We start from the raw sequence: 20,977 nt of genomic DNA on the forward strand, positions 1-20,977 counted from the left end.
TTCATTCTCTGTACCTTGATAAATATCTGACACTATGCACAAAAATCATTTAATAATATCCACACGTTACATGTCAGTGGTTCTTAACCTGTGCTCCAGGGGTCCATGAAACCTAGCCAGGGGTTCCGTAACTGGTTAGAAAATTAAATCTTAACAGATTAATAATGTGTAAATAAATAAATAAGTAATTGAAAAGTTTAAAACATTCTGTAAATGTTGGGAATTTGAAATTGGAAGCTAAATATTAATGTAGCATACTCAGATTGACGCACTGGAGTAATGTAAGTGCATGAAAAGAAATATAGTATCGACAATGAGTGGCCTCACTTAAATTAAGAAAAGTTCAAAAATTCCCAATCAAATTTACATAGTTTATATTTGTTAGTAAAATGAATAAAATGTTCCATCATTTGTATATTTGTTTGATTAATGCATGTTTCTGTATTTATTTATGTATTGTTTTGCGGTTCAAATGATCGAAAATGCTTAGGCTGGGGTCACCGACTTCCAGTAATTACTCAGTGGGGGTCCCCGGATCACAATAATGATTCAGTGGGGTTCCCCACGTTCCAGTAATGATAAAGTGGGGGTCCACAGAAGTCAAAAGATTAAGAATCACTGTTATTGACAAAAGCTTATCCACCCTAGTGTGTATAAGTTGAATGCCTAAAGAGATGTTTTGGCAGTATGTTGTTCCTTCATGTTGTGATAACCTACTGAGATTACTGATGGTGTTTAAAGTAAAACCTTATTATACCAAATTGCTCATGTGATTTGCAAATCCAATGATTTTATTCTTAAATTTTGTGCACAAATAAATATGTTGGTATGATGTGTACTGGTCACAGATTGTTGGGCACCACATGGAAATGTGTCCTCCTGCATCCTATGTCAAGCTGTCACCCACCTTAAAATAGAGTTACTTTTCACTACTGCAAATAAGTAGTGATCAACATAGCTCACTCTGGGCAAATGTGGAAGAAAAAGAGCCTAGGGTGCAGTTCATTAGTACAACAAATGGGTTTAATCTGAAAGTAGAGGAGGCAATGGAAACTGTGGCCAGAAGTACAAGTAACTGGCCATAAAACACTGGTTGCAACTAGCGACCTGGGTTTTTGCAAACTGTAAAGATTTTGTAATAATAGATCCATATTTAAAATTCCAAATCATAGTGGCCGCAATCTAGGTTTCCAGATTTTGAAAAGAGAAAACCAGGACAGATCAGACAGAAAAATAGTACTAAAGCCTTTCTTCTCACTTTTATATCTGGCCTTTCCTGTAAATGCACATGAGACATACACGCATACACATAGGCTGCCGCAAACGGGCAGAAACCAATAAATGACTTCTTCAATTATTTAAGACTCTAGAGCTGCATGTGAAAGGAGTGCATCCCTTTCCCTTCTGACTCGCAGGTTGACCTGACCTTTGTCCCAAAAACCCGGACATTTATTTAAAATTAACAAAACGTTCACAGTTTGACCTGACCTTTGCCCCAAAAACCGGGACATTTATTTAAAATGAACAAAAGCGTTGGAATACCGGGACAGTCCTCTAAAAACCAGGACTGTCCGGGGAAATCCGGGACGTCTGGTCACCCTACCGCAATCCTGCTTACCTCATAAACATTAATGAGGTAGGTTGCAAACTGTGACTCGCTACAATTGGAGACCATCACAGAGATGGTGACCTGCTGGGGTCAGCAGACTATTATATCTTCTAAATAAAGCAAACGTTTTTTATATACCGCCAGAAACAGAGCTGAGCTAATAAAAAAAAAAACATTACGTTTGTTGAGGTTAATTGGACCACTGCCTAGTCCTCAGCAAACTTTTTTTTTACATCCACAGAGGGGAAGATACCCCTTTCTTTTTTACAAATTGTGTTACCACCTCTTTTAAAGGGTCAGTAAATTTTCAATGTTTTGCTACCAGATTTCAGTTGCAAAACATTGATACATAAGATACTGATTCTGTATTTGGAAGGAATGCCTACAACAAGCCCCTTCCAGATACAGAATCAATATCCACTGGATTACCAATTTAGAAGTTGGAAAAACTGGGATTAGTACATAGAGCATTAAATCATTAAAATGCTTAGTACAACTGCCATTTTGTCACATGCAAGCCCATTCTAAATTTTGGAGGCTGTATTATTTCTATATTGTGTGACCAGTTACCTCCATGGACGCACATATTAACCCAAGTGGGGCAGCATGCCACAGTACACCTAAAATCCGGCAAAGTGGAATGTACAGTAAGGCCAGCATCTTTGGCTGCCACTGCACTGTGGTTCTCCAGTACTGATATATTTGATAGATTCACATGATTGAATCTTCCCTGTTGTCATGGTGAGAGTCACACGGTAACAGTAATAAAAGCAGTTCTAAAGCATTAGCATTGAACTTTATTGAAAAAACAAATAGCAGTTAGTAGTCTATTCACATTGATTTAATATACCCATACTTCAGCCAATCAGAGCAGAGTCCTTTAAGCACTCTTCCCCTGCAGAGCCACCATACCTCAGATTTCTTACTGCATGTCGCTCAGTCACAGTGTGTCACTGTTAGCCTTTTGACCAGCAGTTTCTGATTCATGTCTTCAGCTACTACCATTATCAGAGGTGTTTGGCTGTGTTTTTTACACAGAATGTCGGGCTATACTCTGAGGGTACACACAAAGAATGCCTGTACTGTCTTTATCCTATACATCTGCCCAAGGAATGCGAGTACTGTTATACTTTTTCTGCGAAAACCCTCAAAGACCATGATGAAAGATTACTTCTGTGGCTACAGAAGAAGAAGGCTGTCTCTGACTCAGGCTGAGAATGTGAGGAAAAGGCTCATACCACTTCCAAAAAGAGGAAAGAAGGAGATTCATCATCTTCTCACAGAGACTCTGTTGCAGCTCAAAGGTTCGGGTCTCTTGATTTGGAATGTCCAAGAATTCAATAACAGCTCAAAAGTTTGGGTCCCTTTATTTGGACTGTCCATTCTTTTAATACAATGATTGACTCTCTGACTTAAGTATAATGATAAATATGATCTTCTACTTTTTCAAGAGACCCAGCATTGGGCAAGCCCTTCTGTAAATGGGTTTATGGTGTTTATCAAGAATGCTATATCACCAGAGTAGGACAGCCTTCAGGAGGCCTAGTTACCTTGGGGGAAGTTACCTCCATAAGATTTTTTTTTCCTAGTTACTGAATGGCTTGGGTCTTATCCATGTATATTGAGCTTATAAAATCTTGGTCCTTATGCAATTTATTGGTTTGTGTAAAAATGTATATTTTTCCTAATTCCACTAATTTGGGAGTCGAGCTAACATAACTAAACAGAGATTGATACAGCATGTGGACTCTTCACCCTACAGCAATCTTTTTCATGTCAGGGGATTTCAATCTTGAACTTAGGATGAACCACCTAGATGGTGTACTTACTGAAACAATTTGCTCATTTGAAATACCTGAGATAATAGCGTCATCTTGTGCTAACTGATTACACGCCAAGAAAATACTTTTGTTGTTAGCACAACATAATTTAGTAAAGCTAAATGGTCGCTTTCTTGGAGGAATCCCTACTCATCAAATTTTAATACATGGACACCAAAAAGCTGACTGGTTTTATTTTCCTGTCTGCAGATCATCTTAACACCATTAAATCTTTCAGGGTGATTGATTTTGCAATGAGTGATGATCTGTCTCTTGAAATCTCACCAAATATTGCTCATGCTAATTTTGTGGTTCCAATATTAACGTTTAAATCCACATATGTCCACACAAGGAGTCCAAATTACAGACAATAATCTCTGTGAATTAAAGATTAGTTTCCAGTATACCATAATCCCTTCGATATAGGCTTCGATTTAGGCTTATGACCTTGCTTGGCAGGAACGTATGATTGCTAATGTCTCTCACCCCTTGAATACCAGAGCAGTCACTATAAAACTTGTTATCTCAAGAGGAAGATATAAAACAAATATGTTGGTTTAATTCAGAATGTGAGACAATGAGGAATAATATTATTTTTGCTTTTTGTAAAATCCTTAATCATAAGAATTTTCAAATGGTGGAAAATGGAAAATCTTGAAAATGTGCTCATGTTGTCTTATTTTACAAAAAGGTTTTGAATATTATAATTCCTGCTGGCTCAATGTGCTTTCAGCCATTAATGTATGAAATAGTAAAAAATGTGGTCTTCAGTAAAGAAGGCGATCACAGTTTCACAATCAAGCCTTGAAGGTGTGATTCCCCAAGAATGTTGTGTACCCACATTGTTGGTCTTTACAAAAGGACCAAAGGTCATACCCCATGAAACAAGATGGGATTTATAACCCTGACCTTGGTCTATTGCTAATGCAGAAAACTGGCCTTTTGGCCAAAATGATTGCGATTTTACAACCAACTCACAATTGAAGATCAAATAGCCTCCCTGTAGTTTCATTCAAAACTGATTATTTATGGTGGTTTTAGTAGGTAACAATTCATGGCTCCATTCCAAGGTCCTGGAATCAAGCTAATTTAAAGAAGAGTTGCCAAACTGACCCAGCAAATTTTAGATTAAATTATTTACTGAACATCATATTCAAATGCAAAAAAAACAACAAGGTGATGGAATGTTTGAATTAATCTCAGCCACTGGCAATCGCTCAGGCCATATCCATCCATGAAGAACCCTAAGTAGGGCGGAACCGGTGCTAGGTTGCTTGTGTTCTCGTTCAGGTAGGACCTGGCCTGGCATTTCGGGCTGGACTGTTCCCATGATGTGCAGGATCAAGACTGATTTGCATATGGCTGGACACAAACTGAGGTGACATGGTGGTCAAAAAAACGATGGATTGGGATGCGGCTTTGAGCGATCTTCGAGCTGAGATTAATTCAAGCATTTCATCCTTCACCTTGTTGTTTTTGGACACCACATTCAAGATTTTTCTGAGAACAGTCCTAAAATGTCTTGAAAATTGTGTATTCAGCGAGAACCTAATCCTTAGGGAACAGGAAGAATACAGACCTAACATGTTACTGCCTCCTGAATTTTACTTAAACCATTGTGACCTTCTTTCTGGACTGCAATAATGTTTAATGAAAAGAAAAAAATATCTAAATTCTATATTTCTAAAATATTGAGGTCACACCAGACAGGAAGCCTTAAACATTCTATTTTCTTTAATGTCTTTTTGCATTGAAGTTGCCCTTGGTTGTTGTATTAACTTTGCCCAAAGTAGTACCTTTTTAAGGTACTTAAGTTTTTCTAATTTGTATTCATGTTTTAATTTTAGATCGTAGTATTTTGCAATAGAGCACTTGTTAAATTAATTGCTCGCATGAATTTTAAATTAGTGTATAACATTTATTGTTGAATTTGTTGATCACTATTCTATTAGTACTATTTTACTATCTTTATTCTTGGCAGTTTAATGGACTCATTGTTGGCTATTGTCATTGTAAAGAACGTTATACCTTGTTATAGATGAGATTGTATTCTGTCATATGATGTTTTCCTTTTTTATAATATTTTGTTTTGTGTTACTCTGAAACGTTTATGAGAATATTTATTTGAAATCCAATCAGGCAAAATGTGCTAAGCACATATAGGCCACAATAGACAGCGTTTATAGAATGCTGACCGAAAGGGACTGGGCGCCATTGCTAGATGCGAAGCATGTTAGTCTGGCTTTGATCCAGAGGTTAAAATAATATAAACATTCAATCTCAGTCTTTTCTGCGCTAATTTAATTTCCTAGCTACAAGTTTGAGCCACACTGAAAATGTTGCTGTGATATTTAGCAACATTCATTTCAAGTGCTCTGAAATCTTCAACACAAATCAAATTTGAAATTCCGAATCTTGTGGAACTGAATTAAAATATTGAATGCTTTAAAACTGTGCTTTAGCACTAGGTTCGAAACACAAACACTCTAAAAACCTGAACTCTCGTCAGCAGCAAGATCAAAATCTGAAATGCCCCATACCCTCATAATTGCATGAATATTCTAGAATGGCAAACTCATGTCGTTAGAAATCTAGAATGCTCTAAAACCTTGAACATTCAAAATATCTTAAAAGTTGTTGACCACTGAATCAAAGCTATTCATTATTAGTCGTGAAGCTTTTAGAACCAATTTAATGATTTCTGAATATTTAGACTTATTCTGGTAAAGGCTATGAAAGATGGCTATGTCCATAGCTGGTTGGGCTTTGATTAATTTAACTCAATCTGTTATTCCTTTAAGCGTAGAATATAATGGAGCGGATGAGGTGACTGCTTCTTTGGTGTGTTTAGATGTTGCCATAGCTTGTAATGTGAAATGTAGCTTTTGCTCCCTAATAATACTGTGGCTTTATTGATGAATGTTTAAGGTTACCAGATTACTTCCTGCCAGCAAGGGTGCAATGCTCCAGTCTTGAACTTTGCATGTATGCATATATTTTAGGTGTGTAACTTCACTGGAATTGATGGAGGACTCCAACTCCTAAATTGCATTAGGTTTTTAAACGGATACCTGGGAATGGAGCACGGTATCCTTGGGGATATGCAGTCACCTGGTCACCTTATAAAGTCAAGCTTCAGCTCATACTTTTTGTATCAACGGCTGAGCATGTTTTGCATTGAAAACTGTCTGCATGCTGGAACAGACTTAACCCCTGGCTTTATTGTTTGAATTATTCAGGTTACATGAGGTGGTAAATATCAGCACACCCCTGGCTGATGAGCATTCTTTTATAGAGCTGTTTGCAAATCAGCTGCACGACAATTCACGGTCAGTAGTAAGCACTAAAATACTAACCACTGTAGCCAGCGTAGGATGTACTAAACCATACGTGTCCTGTCCAAGCAGTCTTATGTATGTCGGGGAAGCTTTCCCATGATTTCAGCTGCTCCATTTTAATGATATCCACTCTACATTTCACCACTATCCTAAATCATATAACCTGGTCTATCAACTTGGTAACGTTCCTTTGTTGCTTACTCGGTCTCTTTCACTCACTCTCACTTGCTTTCACTTGCTCTCTCAGTTTCTTACACTATGTTTTCTTAATTTAAATGTATAAAGCGCAACAGCCCCCCACAGGTCTTTTGATACGATGGATACAGAATAAAGAGGTGAGGTTTAAGTCTTTATCCTGAAGATCTGGTGTCTGGGCCTTCCTCACCAAGGCGGGGTTGTCCTGGAGCTGTACACCCAGCACAGTAAAGACATGCCTTCACAGGAAGACATATACAAATGTGGAACAACACATAAATTGGCTTTGGAGAATTGAAAAGATCTGGGGGCACTTCATTTTTTAACCTGGAGCTAAGGAAGCAAGGAGTAGACTTGTTCAAACCATTAAACAGGATACTCGGAGGCTTAAAGAAAATTATCAGCTGAATATGAAGCCAGTGTAGAGAATAGGGCTGGCTGAGGAAAAACAGACATTCCTAGCAACCAATCTTGCAGTTCGACTTGAAGCCTGTGCATTTGGGGACTTACATATCTGAAACCAGAGAGAGCTGATGTAATCCAGCCTTGCACCTCTCATAGCTGAAATGACTGAGGCCCTCATTACGAGTGTGGTTGTCTTAAGACAGCCACACTTGCGGTGGTGGTCAGACCACCGCTAAAGTGGCGGTCCAACCTCCACATTACGACCGTATTGCTTTTGCCACGGCTGGGCCGCCGCCACCACCAGTTTAAGGCCGGCCGATGGCCTGGGGGTGCCGGAGTCTAAATCCGCAAGGGCAGTGCTGCAAGCAGCTTTGCCCTGCGGATTACGGCTCCCGTGTCTGCCACCTTTTGCCTGGCAGTTCCACCGCCATGCAAAGGCTGGAGGAGACAGGATGCCGGGACCCCATGAGGGCCCCTGCACTGCCCATGCACTCGTCATGGGCAGTGCAGGTGCCCCCCCGGTTACCCCCATTGCGCCTTTCACTGCCTGATTTACAGGCAGTGAAAAGCGCGACGGGTGCTGTCCCACCTGACACACCGCAACATTGCCGCAGGCTCGATTACTAGCTGGCGACTATGTTTTGGTGAGTTTCCTGCTGGGCCAGAGGGCGGAATTGCTGTTTCCGTCCGCTGGCCCAGCGAGAAACTCATAATAGGGCAGTGGCAGTCTTCCGACCCGAAGACTTTGGCGGGCGGTCTCCGCTGCGTGTCTGCCTCTCTGCTGAGGCCCTGAGTGTCTACCTTCTTCTGAAAGATGTGGGAGACTAGGCTACTGCGTAAATTTGACAGTCCGGTTTAAGATGAACTTCTAATTTCACACCTGGTGATTTGACCAGTCTTATGAATAGAAAAGGGAACAAGTGAGGGAACAGAGGGTTTCTGCCCATTATCATGATATCCATCTTTTCTAACAGTTTTTGATGTTACAAAGGCAACTATCATGGTATCTAGCTGAGAACCTTGCTCAGTGAGCTGAAAAAGGCTTCATTTCATCAGCATACATGCAAAATGAGCACTAACATTTCCTACCGAGAAGTGCTGAAGGAAGCAAATAGACATTAAAAATGAGGGGGCAAATATAGAGCCCTCGGGGATTCCATTGTTAGTACCAATAGCTAAAGTACAAGAGTTAAACATCACTTTTTGGGATCTTCCCGCAAGAAAGGAAACAGACCAGTCAAGGGCAGCGCATTTAATACAGCATTGTTTCAACCTAGCAGCTACGTTATTAGGATCGATGGATTCAAAGGCAGCCGAGAGGCCTAACAAAACTAAAACACAGCTAGAATATCTGTCAATTACTCTGTTAAGATATTCTAGCACTACCAACATGGCTCCCATCCAAATTGGTTTTCCTTTCTTTAGCAGCAGGCTAACAGGGCTCTGCTTGAATAAAAAGGGTATAATACCAGGGTTCAGGGACTGTTTGAAAGGTGAGCATATTTAGCTCGGGTACATTTTTCTGTAAAATTGAAACTGGAATGGGGATGGAAGGTGAGCCAGATCTACATTTTCTGATTGTCTATACTTGATGTATGGATGGAATGTGAAATGTTTCTGAGGAGCCATGTAGGTCTGTGTTAAGGGACAGATTACCATAGTCGAAGTCCTGCATTGGGACAGAGGCCTCTGGAGGTCTTAAGTTGGTAGAAGAGCAAATATTGCTTTGCACACTCTTCTGGACTTTAACAATTTTGGCCGTAAAAAATGTAGGGAATGAGGTGGGAACATTAGTCTTGGCAATTGATAATTTTGTTGAATATCTTAAAGATCTCTTTTTGGGTGTTAAAAGCTCACGTAAGACGGTTGAAATAATAATCTTTGTGAGAGAATTAGCCGTTTTGAAGATTCACAACTTATTCTTGTAAAATATTTGTGATTCTCAAGAGTACTTTGACATCACCTCCTTTCCGCTTGACTAACTTACTTTAGATTAGTAAACTCGGAGGAGAACTAAGGAGAGAGTTTGCATTGTCTGCCTTTTTGCACTTAACTAAAGAGGAGATATCAGTAGCAGAGAAGCCACCAGTTATTATGGTCAATGTAACTTTTAGTAGGGCAGGTGAGTTCAGAAGGTGAAGCAAAAGCTGTGCCAATAGTATCATCCTTTAGTTTATGCCATTTCCTAGTGAGTGAAAAGTTTCCAGATGGCAAAATGTTTTGTTTCATGTTATTAGTTTGAAAGGCAGTAGAAAATATGCAGTCCTGATTTGTAGAACTATTATTGAAGCATGAATAGAGTTGTGGCCAGCTTCATACGTGTGGGAGTACATGTGTTGTACAAAACCAATACTCTTACAATGAGAGAGAAGTGAACTACTGACCAATCAGTAGGATTTTCAAAATGTAAGTTAAGGGCTCCTAATGTGATACGTAGAGCAAAATCAGTAATCAAATCCATTATATCTGGGATAAACTGGGATAAACATGAAATAAGAAGATGGAGACCAATAAGGTAGCAATACATTTAAAGCGTGGGTTGCAGGAACATTAATATAGGTAGCTCTTAGATCAGCATATTGAATACTTAGAGTCTGACTCTTAAATATGTAAAAATTCTGTTTGATGAGGAAAACTAAGGCGCCACTTGTAGGTATTGATCAACTCTTTCACTTCTATGGAGTGTTTAACCCTTGCATGGGAATTAATAAGACCCATTAATATCTCATTAACAATTCACTTCTGAGGTTCCGAGCATTAATTTACCTCAGGAGGGTAAACCATATAAGTCGTGTTTATTGACATTGAGTCGTGAGCTTAGAAATATTGTAAGTCTTACCAGTACTTACTGTTTGATGATTTGGTAACATGGAAGTCATCTCATCTGTCTCAAATGCACCGAAGTCTTGTTTTTATTGAGTTATTGAGTTTTTTTTCTCCTCCTCCCTGTCATTCTCCTTCAACTTTGAAGACATTCACTCTCTTTCTATTGATGCCTCTCTTTCTCTCATACTCTTATCTTTTTCTCTTCCTCTCTTTTCAGCCATTTCTCTTTCACTGCGTCGTCTTTTCTCTTGGCGTCCTTCTCAACTTCTCTCCTGCCCTCCCTATCCCATTTTTGTCCTCTTCTCCACTCTTTTGCCCTCTTTTTCTATATTTCTTGTATCCTCTTACTCTTGTCCTTTTCTTGCTCTCACACTCTCTCACCCTGCCTGCCTTGCTATCTGTCACCTTCCTCTTGCCAGTTTTTCTTTCCTTCTGCCTTTCACCCTGCCTATCTCACAGTTCCCTGCCGTAGCTGCCTTTTCATCATTGTTCTTGGCCTGGCTCTTTGCTGGCTTCTCAGCAGCGGTGCACACAGTGGGAGGAGTCTTGGCCACCTATTACCACAGCGACCGACTGTAATCCGTGCCAGCGTTGTGCCAAGAATGTCTCTGGCCAGTCCTGGTGAAGCACCCATAATGGATCTGAACTGTTGCGGGTTGTGTCAGATCATAGGAAAATCAGTGTCAATCCACAGAAACTAACTATTCAAGGCCACGCATACAATTGGCTGGAGACATTTATCACACTTAGGTGGCACATCGAAAGTCTAACATAGTCCAGTCTGGCCGGTCCAGAGCATCATCTAAGCAGTGCTGGGTGTCTTATAGGCCTGGCCACATAGGGGGTGGCTGGAATGCAGGCTAGTAGATATCTCACCTGCTCTCTTTTCTGCCCGCCTCCTCCCCTCTCTACGAGCCCCGTCCCACTGTTGCAAGACTTGCAGCACGGTCAGCCCAACTTTTGTAAATAGTATAAGAAGTGGACTGTGAAGCCTAGTGAAATCCATAAACATGATACAGAAACCTCAGAGTAAACTACACTTGCTGCCAGTTACAACCATGAATTGCACCTCTTATCTCCCACACCTCCTCCTCCTCCTTTACACTGCCAGACACTGCACCCCATGACAATCCATCACACTGCTAGGCACTGCATCCCATGACAATCCTTCGCACTGCATCCCATGAAAATCCTTCACACTGCTAGGCACTGCATCCCATGACAATCCTTCACACTGCTAGGCACTGCATCCCATGACAATCCTTCGCACTGCATCCCATGAAAATCCTTCACACTGCTAGGCACTGCATCCCATGACAATCCTTCACACTGCTAGGCACTGCATCCCATGACAATCCTTCACACTGCTAGGCACTGCATCCCATGACAATCCACCTCACTGTTAGGGACTGCACCCCTGACAATCCACCACACTGCCAGGCAGCGCACCCCATGACAATCCACCACACTGCTAGCCACTGCACCCATGACAGTCCATCACACTGCTAGGCACTGCACCCATGACAATCCACCACACTGCTAGGCACCGCACCCCATGACAATCCACCACACTGCTAGGCACTGCACCCCATGACAATCCATCACACTGCTAGGCACTGCATCCCATGACAATCCACCACACTGCCAGGCACCGCATCCCATGACAATCTATCACACTGCTAGGCACTGCACCCATGGCAATCCACCACACTGCTATGCATCGCACCCCATGACAATCCATCACACTGCTAGGCACTGCATCCCATGACAATCCTTCACACTCCTAGGCACTGCACCCCATGACAATCGATCACACTGCTAGGCACTGCACCCATGACAATCCACCACACTGCTATGCTCCGCACCCCATGACAATCCATCACACTGCTAGGCACTGCACCCATGACAATCCATCACACTGCTAGGCACTGCATCCAATGACAAAATTGAGCACTTTCCTGGTCACCAACACACTGCAAAAACGCTTCCAACAGAGGGTCACAACAAATACAACACTCTTCCATCCAAGCACACCCTCACAGTGTAGCGTTCAAGAACATGCTTCAGCACCCCGTAATGGGGTTGAAGCGCTATATAAATGCATTAGTACGGTACAGCTGTGCACACCATATCTTTTCTTGCACTCGTTCTCCTGCTGTGCCTCTAGGTATTTCTCCCTTCCACTTTGACAGAATTAATCCTAACATGGAATTAACCAGTGCAATTCTGTAACACTTAAAAAATATTAATGTATTTTAGTTTGAGCGGTGTATTTTTCCAAATGTCTGCTTTGCTGCCTATTTGTACTCATCATAAAGGACATGTTTGCAATTATAGCTTCAGTGGTTTTGTTCTTTGTCCCACACAAGGTTGTCTGCAGAAGTGAATCTACCATCCAGAATTTACCATCCCGTGTCTTTCATACTGTTGTGTTGTCAATCAGGGCCGGCTTTAGCGCTGGTGGCGCCCTGTGCGACAATCTTTTTTGGTGGCCCCCCTGCCCCCGCCCCATGACCACCTCCTCGGATTCCCTCACTACTACCTGGCAAAAGTGACCCTCCTCTCTCCATAGCCCCTCTCACATACATTTTGTTTGTTTTAAAGCGCTTGTAAAGGCTGGCTGCCACTAGACCTAACGCTGATCTTTCTCTCTACCAACAACATTATTCACAAGAGTTATCTTGACATTTTAATTGCTTCTTGAAGGCTGGACGCACAAGGAACTTTTCAGCAGGTGCTTTTAAATCGCACGTTTGGAAAGTTTATTACTAAACACAGGCCACCCTGAGGTCAGCGTCCCCCCATCCAGGTCAGCACCTGGTGCAGCCGCACCAGTCGCACCGCCCTAAAACCGGCCCTGCTGTTAAACCATTTTTATTTGCCGACTTCGCTTTAGCCTAACTTTTAGCCATTTGTGTTTGTGTGTGTTCTGGATTATAAAAAATGTGTTTATTTCATTTCCCACTAGCCCCAACAAGAAGGATTTTTACCATTTTATTATTGTGGGCTCTACCACAGATTGCAAGGGTGCTTTCAGATCTTCAACAATTTCATACTTCTTGACAGCTGAATATTTTACTTCTAAATCAGTTTCATGTCCAGCTTCTCTTCCATCGCCCGCTCTTGCTTCCAGAGTGCTGACAATGAAGACAAGCAATTGCAATGCAATGGGTCTTGTGCTTGCTTGAGTTAGAACTGCTACCGTTGTAAATTCCTAACTGGACTTTTCTTGCCTCATGAATTGGAAATAAAAAGTAAAACAGTTGACATAAGCGAGCCGATTCAAAGTATCACGGCCCCCAGGAGCGTGAGCACGAAGGAGAGACACAAAAGGAAGAAGAAGTTTACTCTCAGTCAAACGTATCAGCAAATGTGTAATTATCCATGTAACAGGGTCGATGGCCAAGGCGGTAACACAGTCACCCGAAGGAGGGACAAACGTAAAGCATTTACCAATGATGAGAAAGGATTTTTGAAAGGCAAGCCCATGAAAGAGTGATAGTGATGGGCGTGCCATGGGTGTGGTTAAAAGCCCACATATAGATTACAACAGGTCAGGGTGTTTGCACGCTCGACCTAAAACCCCTGTGCAGCCAGATGCTGTAATTGGAGGCTCGATACAGAGCAGTTTGGTATAAGCTTTCAAACTACCTTGCCCACCGAGATAAAAAATGGCTAGGTTTCCCATAACTACCTAGGATCCTGTCCATTTCCCCCTGTCACCTTCTAAGCTTCAGGGGCTCATTTTATCAGACAAATTTAAATGGTTGGAGTTGAAATGACCATGGGATCTTCCTCTGGGAGCCTTATTAAATTGACATTATCAGGTTTTTCTAGCTGCCACTGACACTATTAAAGCTTATACAGGATAAACTTATCAAGTCAACAAACAGACCTGGAATCATTAGCTGTCATGTGCACAATTATATCTTGGAGGTATGAAGGATTAAAACCATATTTGATAGTCAGCCTTTGTCATATTGCTCTTTTAAGGAGGTGGTACCTTCGTGCTCTGGTTAATGCTCCAGGGCCACGGACCTAGTTTCCCTACTGTGCAAACAAACCTTGTGCATGTGTTTTGCTAGTTATCAAGCGCTACAAATTCAGCTTCTCTTGGAGCTATCACCGGACATAAGATGAACAGGCATTATGTTTGCAACGGGGATACTGCCATTTCCCGCTCTCACCGGTGCATTACGGGACACACCTAGGGGCTAAGGACTCTCCTGATACAGAGACTGTGCAGGGTCTCTTGCCCTCTTCAGAGTGCATTGTGCCTATATTTCATTGCTGTTGCATAACTGCCTGATCCTGGTTACCAGTTGAGAACCGTCATGATATCCTTTTCGAAGGATAATTATTTGACCAGGTTCCTGAGATTATGTGAAGTAGGTGCTGGGGTGAACTGAGTATGAATTTTTGGGCTCTGGACACATTTTTATGTATTTTAATAGATGGTAATATTTAGCTTGCGATTGACTTCATATAGCTTGTTGCAATCAAGGAATATTTTCTAATAATTGTAATGTTTATATGGTTTGAGCACACCGATTGCAGACTACTTATCATTTAAAATATTGCAATGGAAATGGAATGTTCCGATGGAAGATGGTTCACATATATTATTACTACATCCACTGAGCTGGTTTCCATGTGCTTTCTCAAAATCGGATTCCTGCTGTTGGAGTTTTGAGCTACTGCTCAATGAGAAACATGCAGAGTGCAGTAGCCGTGCCTTCAGCTGCATTTGCAGATTTTCTCCAGATTTGGTGGATCTGTGTTGCTGGATTTTTAAAGAAATTAGCAAATTCCGTATTAAAATATTGTCCAACTAGACAGTTACTCCAGTGAGTCTTCAAAAAAAGGTTCCCCCTTATCATAGTTGTGCAGATGCTGAGGTGAGTAGGCAATGCAAGGGCTGCACTGCCAGGCCCTTGTGTGAATGTGCGTCAGCGGGTGGAGCCGGCCTGTGGTCATGATGTGGTGCTCACCCGAGTGAAGTGTGAGGGGTGGATGTTCATGGAACTATTGTGTTACTGCTTAGAAGAATACCTGTATATGCACAGGTTGAAAAGGGAAAGCGCTATAGTTATTGTTCCGCACTGTACAGCCCACTTCTGGCCTATGGGTGTGTAAACCAGAACCTGCAGGGTGAGATCACATCATGGTGGAGGCACATGTGTTGCAGGATCTGCAGCTTTCGGTGTCCCACGCTTCGGAGTTAGTGCCAGCTCAGTCCTGCTTACTGCTGCTGGGTTTACAGCTTAGGAAAGGGAAGACTGAAGCATGTGAAGCAAATAAGAGTTAGGATGCAGCAGTGTACGATACGTACAACCAGAGAGCGCACCTTGTAAACAGGTACCTGTTTGCAGCGGGACAGCAGATAGGCAATCTGTAATGAGGGATTTGAGTCTAGACTAGTGTGTGTGAGGGCAGGTTAGGTGGCTCTGGCATTTGAGCAAGTGGCTGTGGGCCTCACTTTAGAATTTGGCAGAGGGGTATTCCGTCACAAAATACATCATGGCCTATGGCACTTGTGATGTAGCGGATGGGGCATCTACTAAGGTTTGACAGAGTATCCCCTCTTTCACACTCTAAGGCAGGCCCTGTGTGTTTGTTTAGTTCCTTTGAGTTCAAATATGAATTATGTAGCTGTACATGAACCCCAAACACCCAGCAGTGCATTAAGAAATAACTTGTACAGATTATGTAGATACTTTAAAAGTTGAATTTTACACTCTCCGTGATACTATAATGAAGGTTGTTTCTTCAACTCATCCACATAACTACTTCTTGAGGATTAAAAATGTGCCAGCCAATTGCAATGGTCATCTTTGCTAGGTTAGGGAGGAAGACCGCCTCTGAGTCTGATATTATTCTCATGGGTAAGTTATGCATGGCCGGTGGGCAGCCCTGTGAGGACAAAAATAGTTTCTTCCAGTTGAAATATTTATGTGGCTGCAGTTACTCACGCAGAAGCTGCCACCACACTTCAAAACGTGGCCTTTGGATGTCAGTGGGCCTCAAGTCAACGCCAGCTGTAGTGGTGAGTGGTGTTGGTGGGGTCTTGTTGTATCGTCTGCAGCTCTTTGCTGTTACATCGAAGGGCCAACACCACACGCTTTTTTAAAGGGTCCTTCTGGTGAACGATGTCTCAAAGCCTAAGCAGACAAAGGAATATTCTGGAATAAGCATTGCTGGCGATTGTTGGAGATGCAGGCCTGGCTAAAGACAGCGTTTTCTCCAACCTGGATGGCCCTTTAAAGGCCCTGGATTGAACTTGTTTGTGGCACAGCTGGAATTTGCTGATGCCCTTATTTCGGACCTTTCTGTGAGGCAGAATTTTACAAGATGGATTGAGCCAATATCTGCGCCAGCAGGAGGTGCTGAGAAGTACATTGCGAGCGGGTTTCATTTAAGGGAATTCCCGTGTCTACATACACATGCACACGTTGAAGTGGTAGTTCATTAAAATAATGTATTGCCTAAGTTAAAGAAGTTATTGTGCCCTTTGGCCCCCTCTGCAACTCCTACAAGTTTTCTTCTGTTCCTCAGCAGCAGATCTTTTACGGACCTGATTCCCAGACTGTCGACAGCGAGAACGGTAATTACTTTGCTAATCTCATTCCAGTGTCGTCAGCACAGCAGCTCGGAGATGCAGTGTGTCTCTCCAGCAGTTTAACAGTATTAACCTGGGCGGCAGTCAAGGTTCTCTTTGGTGCCAGCAGTCAGTGATGCGTGTCTTTATTCGTTGCCACTCTGGCATCTTCCTCCTGGTGGAGTGGGGTTAAAATGCCAACCGGATTGCAGTTTCTGCCCAGTTTTGAAACCCATTTGTTTGGCTCTGTATTCCCATCTTTAGGGTGCAGCTTCTCACACTGTGGCAGTCAGAATACAGGTTCTCTTAGTTTTTTAATGTATTTGGGGCAAGCTCTGTGTTTGGGGGAGCTGTCTGATTACAGTGATCACATGGCGCCTGCTTACACTCCTGTCTCAGAAGGCGATACCATTTTGGTATGCCTTAGCAGGGATAGCATTCATTTGCATCTCATTGTTTCACCATTATAGGGTTGCCTTTTTTCTCTCGAAGACAAATGCTAGTGATGTTTTCATATGTTGAGATTATGAAAGCACCAGGAGTTAATGCTCGAGCAAGAATTTCTGTAAAATCGCCTGTATTCCTTTAAGGGGTGAGCGCACAAGCTCTCCGTCCCAATTGTAATCTCTCTTTGGGCTTTTGACCACGCCCATGTCACGCCTGTCAGTTTCATTGGTTCCTGGGCTTGCCTTTTAAAATCCGCTTGATTTCATTAGTGAAAGGCATGCATAGGTCATGCCTTTTCCGGTGTTTAGCCCTCCTCAAGCGCAGCGGGCAACTACTGAAAACATACGAGGCTCCATGTTTTCAGCCTCGTTCCTGCACTACTTTATCTTTTTATTTTCCACGCAGCGCGATCACGCTAGTTTTTTTAATTTTCAAGTTCAGCACGATTGTGCTGGGTTTTAGATAGCGCGATTGCACTCATTTTTTTCTTTCAATTTATGTGGCAAGAAAAGTCCGGTTAGATGTTTACAACGCTATTAGCTCTAACTCGAGCAAATGCGAGACCTGTGGCATTGCAAATGCTTGGTTCCCCTTGGCATTATGCCTCTGCTGAGTTCATGATTGCTTAGGGGGCAGTTATATTGCAAAGAAATAATCTTGAAATGGTTTCTTCTTTTAGTTGCTGCAGTTCTTAATGTGTGCTTGTGTTTTTTCAAAACATATACACATATTAAAATGAAAGTACACCTCAATGTGGCTCGCTTTGTCTATTACTGAGCCATGTATGCCAGTCAAGTGTTTAACAATTCAAAACACTAAGAATTATATTTAGAACTTGCTCTTCCAGGCCCTCCCTAAATCTTAGGGTGAACTGTAAGTGTGAAAAGTTTCACACTTGTTCAAGTTTGATGATTAGTGAGTAATGCTGGTACTGGCATCCAACAGCAGTGGCAAGAGCTGTGGGTACTGCCAGCCTTGGTACCTGGCACTTATGTTTTTGCAAAATAAACAGAGTTCCTGTTTTAGCTCCATGTAGAAAATGTGGAAAATCTCGGATTTTCCTTCTTTCCCACAATTTTTAAATGGTGTGCCCATGAAAATACTGCCCATATTGGTATAACATTAGCCAGGTGCAACCGCAATCACCAGTCAGAAGAGACGTTGCCCCACCAGTACCAACGCACAACAAATATAGCAAGCACTATCCAACAGCGGTTCTTCCAGTGCGAGCGGTGGTCTTCCAGATCTGCACAAAAGGATGCCCAGATGGAGGATGCACTCGGATGCCCCAACCATGTACAAATGCATGACAACATAACTGCTAAGCCCCAGCTGAAATAATGATGTGACAGCCCTGCTTCCGGTCCACAGGGGGCCACACCCAGAGGCCTCTGAGACAACAGCTGCACACAGTACCTTCATTGCATTTGTGGTTGTCTCATGCTAACCATGTAGAGTGTGGGTGCTGGACAGAGCGGCCTGGGGTGGGAGTAAATCTGTGGCTCTGGTATTTTGGAGGAGAGAGCTTTCAGCACCCCCTGCTGGTGTGAGTAGAACGTTATCCTGTGTGACCTTTAGATACGTGTGGTCGACAGCAATATCTAGATCTGATGATAAGCACGCCATATGAACGACCTTGAAATATTAGATGTATACGGGAGGCTTATGTTTAATTGCGCTTGTGGTAAAATGGTTAATGACTAATTGTATTGTTTGATTTAAAAAGGTGTAGGGAGGCCATGGCCCTCTGTAAAGGCATACGGCTGATAAAGATCCCATATTGTACAGCAGTATTTATATATAGCACTTGGTCCCTTCATAAGTGGCTATCAAAGTTACAGGATCGTGCCCTCATTTCACTTCTGTGACAGGAGCTTACTGTGTTTTACGGGCTGCATCTCTGTATGCGCTATCGCACTTTTAAGCCCGTGTCCCATGTTATACAAAAATACTGGGCTCTTAAGGGCTTGGGTTTTTTAAATAAATAGTATTATTAGTTAGTGTCATAATTGTGTTTTAAACAAGATTTACCTATGCAGTGATGTATGTTGATGGAGCTATGTTTCTATGATGATGTAATTGTGATGTTAAATTGCTGGATGGAATGATGTTTCCAGTGAACAACATTTGATTGATGGGTTGAGTAAATCAAGTGAGAGTAAATCAGGAATTCTGCAAATCTACGTAGACCTCCAGGGCGCAGATAACTAGTTGAGTCGCACGCAGTATGTTGATATTCTTAACACCGTGTCTATCAGGCATCGTTCAGTTCTGCACCCGGGCTCTGGAATGGGCACAGGAGGCAGCACATGCAGGGTTCACACAAATGGCAAATGTTACTTTCTGAGGGTATGCGGCACTGAAGTTCAGAGGAACCATTTCTGGTGAGACAGTGGAGCTTGGTGCATATAAATATTCCATCATTATTTACTGATACCAAATTGTGACCACGTGGCACATAACTGTACTTTAATTCTTTGTGTATTTAATTATAGCAGTACAAAATAATTACTTTTTAAAGCTTGATGTTTTAGGGCAGTGCAGCATCCTGCCCTCACTCCATCACCGCCACTGCCCCTAGCCCCCCGTAATGCCAGCTCTCCCACCTTCTACAAGAGGTCATCTGCACTCACTCCTGAGTGGCTTATTCTATGATACTTTGGAGACGCTGTTCACTCTCTTCTGATTTTCTCATCTTCTTAACCCAGCGCTCGTCACAAGGCTGCTGAAGTCGAGCAGAGCAAGCAGCTAGTTAGGGCTGCTCCAACTTTGCTGAAAGGCAAAGGGTAAGTGAAGGGCACTGTGTGCTGCGTTCTTGAACTAACACAACTAATCATGAGTGTTTTTTTGTTTCTTATTGGCGATTTCCTTTTTTAACAAGGTGTTGCTATACTAAGTCTCAGTGCATAGATAATTTAGAGTAATCAGTTGCACAACTTGTGAAGTATGTATTTTCACTTTCAATCATTTTTGGGGGGATTTTGGTAAACAAACAACATAAGGCAGGCATTGCCGCCTAACATCCCCCACAAAATTTCCTTGCCCCCTCTTTTGATCCCCTCCATATCATACACATCGGATCTGTGCACATATTTTAGTTGCAGTCATTCACATCAGTGGTTAGAATATCAGCCTCTGTTCAGATAGTCACAACAGGTGTGACCCCCCCTGTACCTTCCTATAGAATCGCAGCTTTTCTTGTTTGCAATGATACTTTTACCTTTTAGTCCATATCTCAGGGTCAATGAGAGTCCTCTTAAATCTCAGCTCATCCCTCCTGTCTTTCAGCATCCACCGGCCTCAGCGCCCTTAGTCTTTTGGAAAATGTGATGCTAAGGAAATCCTGTACCAGAGGCAGAAGAACTGGTCCCCACAGTTTCTGATATTGCTTGTCATTGTTCACAAGTTCATATGCTAGCTTATCCATCCTCAAAGCGTACCACATCTTTTGTACCCATATGTTATCTTCTAGAGTGTCTTTCTTACGACAAAGTAACAGGATCGCCTCTTTCACTTCCAATAGCAAGAAGATTAAAGGGTGCATTTCTGATGATGATCTACACTGGTCATCTGATTGGGACAGATTCGCTGTGGTTTGGTTGCTGAACATCAGCTTGGTGTCTCACATCCCTTTCCACAGTGGATGTAAACACTTTCGTTGATATGAGATTGGACTGCAAGTCGTAACCCGTATTAGGGAGAAATCTCTAATTTAGACCGTATCAGGCTAATAGTTTCA

At 42.3% G+C, this 20,977-nt stretch overlaps 1 protein-coding gene across 18 annotated transcripts in view; it reads left to right on the plus strand.

Moving 5' to 3' along the window:
- Positions 1 to 20,977, plus strand: part of DTNA (dystrobrevin alpha) — an 892,688-nt gene that overhangs the window by 738,900 nt on the left and 132,811 nt on the right. For 7 of the 18 annotated variants that reach the window (XM_069220106.1, XM_069220107.1, XM_069220103.1 and 4 more), the window contains 2 exons: positions 6,669 to 6,758; positions 19,947 to 20,024. The exons of 4 other annotated variants lie outside the window; for them this stretch is intronic. In XM_069220106.1, the coding sequence (XP_069076207.1) occupies positions 6,669 to 6,758; positions 19,947 to 20,024 (168 nt within the window). The remainder of the gene's footprint in view (positions 1 to 6,668; positions 6,759 to 19,946; positions 20,025 to 20,977) is intronic. 7 more of the 18 variants (XM_069220111.1, XM_069220109.1, XM_069220113.1 and 4 more) reach the window with 2 other exon arrangements.

The sequence above is a fragment of the Pleurodeles waltl genome, chromosome 2_2, assembly GCF_031143425.1.
Source record: "Pleurodeles waltl isolate 20211129_DDA chromosome 2_2, aPleWal1.hap1.20221129, whole genome shotgun sequence".
NCBI lineage: Eukaryota > Metazoa > Chordata > Amphibia > Caudata > Salamandridae > Pleurodeles > Pleurodeles waltl.